At 40.7% G+C, this 3,802-nt stretch overlaps 1 protein-coding gene across 2 annotated transcripts in view; it reads right to left on the reverse strand.

Moving 5' to 3' along the window:
- Nucleotides 1–618: 618 nt before the first annotated feature.
- Nucleotides 619–3,802, reverse strand: part of LOC106942446 (ceramide kinase-like) — a 10,162-nt gene continuing 6,978 nt past the window's right edge. For both annotated transcript variants that reach the window (XM_015025717.1, XM_015025718.1), the window contains exons 3-5: nt 1,432–1,554; nt 1,191–1,316; nt 619–1,116 (exon numbers count right to left, since the gene is read on the reverse strand). In XM_015025717.1, the coding sequence (XP_014881203.1) occupies nt 1,046–1,116; nt 1,191–1,316; nt 1,432–1,554 (320 nt within the window). In that variant the 3' untranslated portion in view covers nt 619–1,045. The remainder of the gene's footprint in view (nt 1,117–1,190; nt 1,317–1,431; nt 1,555–3,802) is intronic.

Consider the following 3,802-nt stretch of genomic DNA (forward strand, 5'->3'; position numbering starts at 1 on the left):
ATTTTGCATTTTAGTAACTCTTACTCATTTACATTTTATTCATTTTAAAATATTAACCCAACACTTTATTCCTTTTTGCATTTCATTAAGTTTTGAAATATTCTGACATTTCATTCAATTTGCATTTCAGTACATTCTAACAATTCCCTCAATATAACTTTTAACCATTTCATATGTCATTATATGTAACATTAATCTCTTAACTTTTATTACTAAAAAAAAAAATATTCAGATTTTGCTCTTTTATAATTTATTACCCTCCCGTGGCATGACGTTGACCTGAGGTAACAAAAAGAAATAATAAATAAATAACAAGCAACATGAAGGTAATAATAATAATATTTGGTTCCAGACAGTGTCATGGTCCGACTTAATGACTGATGTGTAATTACAGATGACGAAGCTCTCACAAAACTGCAGGAAAATATTTTCTTCCACTAAAAAAAAAAAAAAAGAGTCATGCCATGGAGGGTTGACTTTCTCCAAATTTAACACTCTAACATCCTTACATCCTTTAACAATTTTCTTTCGTTATGTGTTCTTCATTAAATTGTAAGAGGGACATTGTGATTTCGATCCACCGCCTAAGAGGAATAGGGGTGCCCTGTCCGTTTTTACCCCCAAAAATGAAATGAAATGAAGTGAAATGAAATGAATGAAAGACAACATCAATGACTGAAATGATGCTATGTATGTCAACATCTGTAATAGCCTCGGGGGATGTTTTCCGGAAGGGACAGTGTCTACTCTAGGATTTTTCTCCCCCTTTTGCGCTGAAAGTGAATAAAATAAGTAAAGTATGAATGCTTTTGTTGGCTGATTTTATGCTCTGTGTGTCAATACAAATTATGGATTCATCAATTAGGATTTTCATTCTCAACAATAACTATAAATAATAATAAAGGGAATTATTAATTAATCTATCAATTTAGATCAAAATTATCAAGTTGGGACACCACCTGATCAACAAGAAAATAATAATGGTGCTTTGTTGAATCAATAGCAGTCCCCTGCAGTTTGAGAACTGATTAAAAGGAAACCCAACTCACCCGTCAACCTTGCTGAGATCAGCGTCCGTCTTCAGATGATCCCTTGCATGATTGGCATAGTCAGTGACTATAGCAACATACAGAGAAACATACTCAAACAGAAGTTCATTATGAACTGATGTCAGTCTTAGCAGGACCTACCAATGACATGTGTAGAGATCCCAGCTTGAGCGAACAGTGGCGCTACCTTCTGCTCATAGATGCGTTTGCCCTGACGCTTCCCACCGTATGGGTTGATGTAGACCAGCAGATTTCTGGGTCTGGCGGCTGTAACAACCAACAGTTCTTCATCACAACTGTTTTAACACGTGTTTATTTTCCAGTCTGCTTGTGTGTGCGTGTGCGTGTGTGTGTGTGCGCATGTGTAGGAGCCTAGTCGTACAGATGCTGGCTAGCTGCTCTCTGATGCTGCTGACCCAGTTCTGGCAGAGGACCCCATCTGGACACGTGAAGTTAACTTCAGCGCAGCGCCAGTGGTGCTGACGACACCTCTCCACGTACAACACTGAAATAAAGCAGAGGCCCCAAGTCAATTTTAGGTGTTGATTTTTGCTGACCACTGACAAGTTATTGAAACAGTAAAGTTTTTTAATGATAATGATATAATTATACATCACTATATAATTATATCATTATATAAATATTATATTCAACAAAATAATAATTACCATGTAAGTTGCACTACATATCAATCAATCAATTAATCAAGTTTATTTGTATAGTACATGTAAAGAGTGAAAAGGAATGGTGAGAGTACAGTTTCCTGTGTTGCTGATTTCCTGGTTAGACATTCAGTCCTTCAGTCTCACAAACTGTGTTCTGTTAGTCAGGTAGTCATAGATAGAGGTGATTGTTGAGTCCTCCACCTCTGTCTTCTGTAGTTTCTCACAGAGCAGATCAGGCTGAATTATGTCAAATGCACTGGAGAAATCAAAGAACATGGTCCTCACAGTGCTGCCCGCTTTGTCCAGATGATTGTTGAAGCAGGTGGATGACGGCATCATCAACTCCACGGTGATAAGCAAACTGCAGGCGTCCTGATATGCACTTGTCTGCTTATTCAGGTGGGCCAACAGGAGTTTCTCCTGGACCTTCATGATGTGGGATGTCAGGGCAACAAGGTTCATAGTCGATGACTGATGGAGCAGCTTTCTTTGGAACCAGAACTAGGCAGGATGTCTTCCACAACCAAGGAACCTCCTCTTGAGTCAGGCTAAGGTTGAAGAGGTGCTGCAGAATCCCATTGACCTGCTCTGAATAGGACTTCAGGACTCTGGGGCTGACACCATCTGGACCTGACTTCTAGATAGAGAAATGTGAGAGGGGGAGGCAAAGGAAGCAGCAGCATCTCCTGATTGTGTTTAGGACAAGCTTGTGGAAGCAGAAAAGTCTATGACTGAGGTAGAAGATAAAACAGCTGAGGTTTAACAGGACAGCTGTGGGTTAGGGTTAGGAGAGTGGGATGTCTGTTGGATTGGGGGCAGGTGAGGAGGATGATGAGCTTCCTGAGCTAAATCTAATGTGTTCAGCTCATTTGCTCTGTCCAGACTTCCATCTTATCTATATACCAAGTGGTGGTAAAAACTTCAAAACCACAAGCTTCACCAAGACTTAATCGAAGTCGTGTCTCAAAATGAAATGCATCGCCCACATCAAACAAAAGGAAACACATTGAAACCAAAATCTCCTCCAGCAGAGGAAATCCAACAAGATGCCAAGCTGACATCGTCAAAGGGTGTTTCCCACTCACAAGCACGTCAAACAAGTTCCCGCTGAAACGTTCAAACAAAAGACACAAGAAAATAATGCCCAACAAAAGACATATAGGTAAACATAACCCAAAATTTGTGTGCAAACACAAACTAGGTTCAAGTGACAAGCCCCCACTTTGTTACGAGCTGTAACACAAGACAGGGAGACATGGACTTCAAAAATAAATAAGCTCTTTATCAAGTAAAACATAACTATAAACCAAGCAAATGGGCAAGCAGCCCCATGACAGATGGCATAACTAACTGTTCAGGGACTGCTCCAAGGAGTTGAGCCCAGCCAAGATCTGCCAACGAGCCAGCCTGAGAGGAGCAAGAGCTGGCCAAGGAAGAGCCACCCAATGAAAAGCAAAAAGTGGTCATGTTGGAGCATAACTGCTTTTATAGCCAGAGGACCCTGGGCCCTAGTGCAGTGGTCCCCAGCCTTTTTATTACCACGGACCGGTCAAGACTTGGAAAGTCTTGACCCGCTAATTACTGCATATACCCAATTTGGGTTGTCTTGGCCTTTTTATCGCAGCCTGTGGGGTTTACCCTGACTGGGAACGAGAATACAACCTGCTGAATGTGACAGGTAGCCAATCAGAAAGCGCGGTGACGTAAGAACAGAGGGGAATCCCAAACAGCTGACATATCGCGCAACTGTGAGTCTGGTGGATATCGGAGATGATGTGTGGAAATGTTTATTATTATATGTAAAGGTCATCATTATATATGTTTATGTTTATTCAGTTAAAAATGTTAACCATGAAAAAACATATTCACCTCCAAATCATAGTGCAGCAAATAGAGCGGCTGCTCCCGCTGTCTTTTATCCACCGCCTTTTCTTTTTATTACGTCTTTTATCTCTTAAAATGAGTCCACAAACTGTCACTATTGCTTCTACATCGTCATCCGTGTTTGGTTATTCTAAATTCCCGTATGCTATGTTGGGGGTTTTACTGGATTATCCTCTGGAATCGGGATGTTCGTGTGGTGTGTTC

The sequence above is a fragment of the Poecilia latipinna genome, unplaced genomic scaffold (assembly GCF_001443285.1).
Source record: "Poecilia latipinna isolate Pla-1442-1.1 unplaced genomic scaffold, P_latipinna-1.0 Scaffold4282, whole genome shotgun sequence".
Lineage (NCBI taxonomy): Eukaryota > Metazoa > Chordata > Actinopteri > Cyprinodontiformes > Poeciliidae > Poecilia > Poecilia latipinna.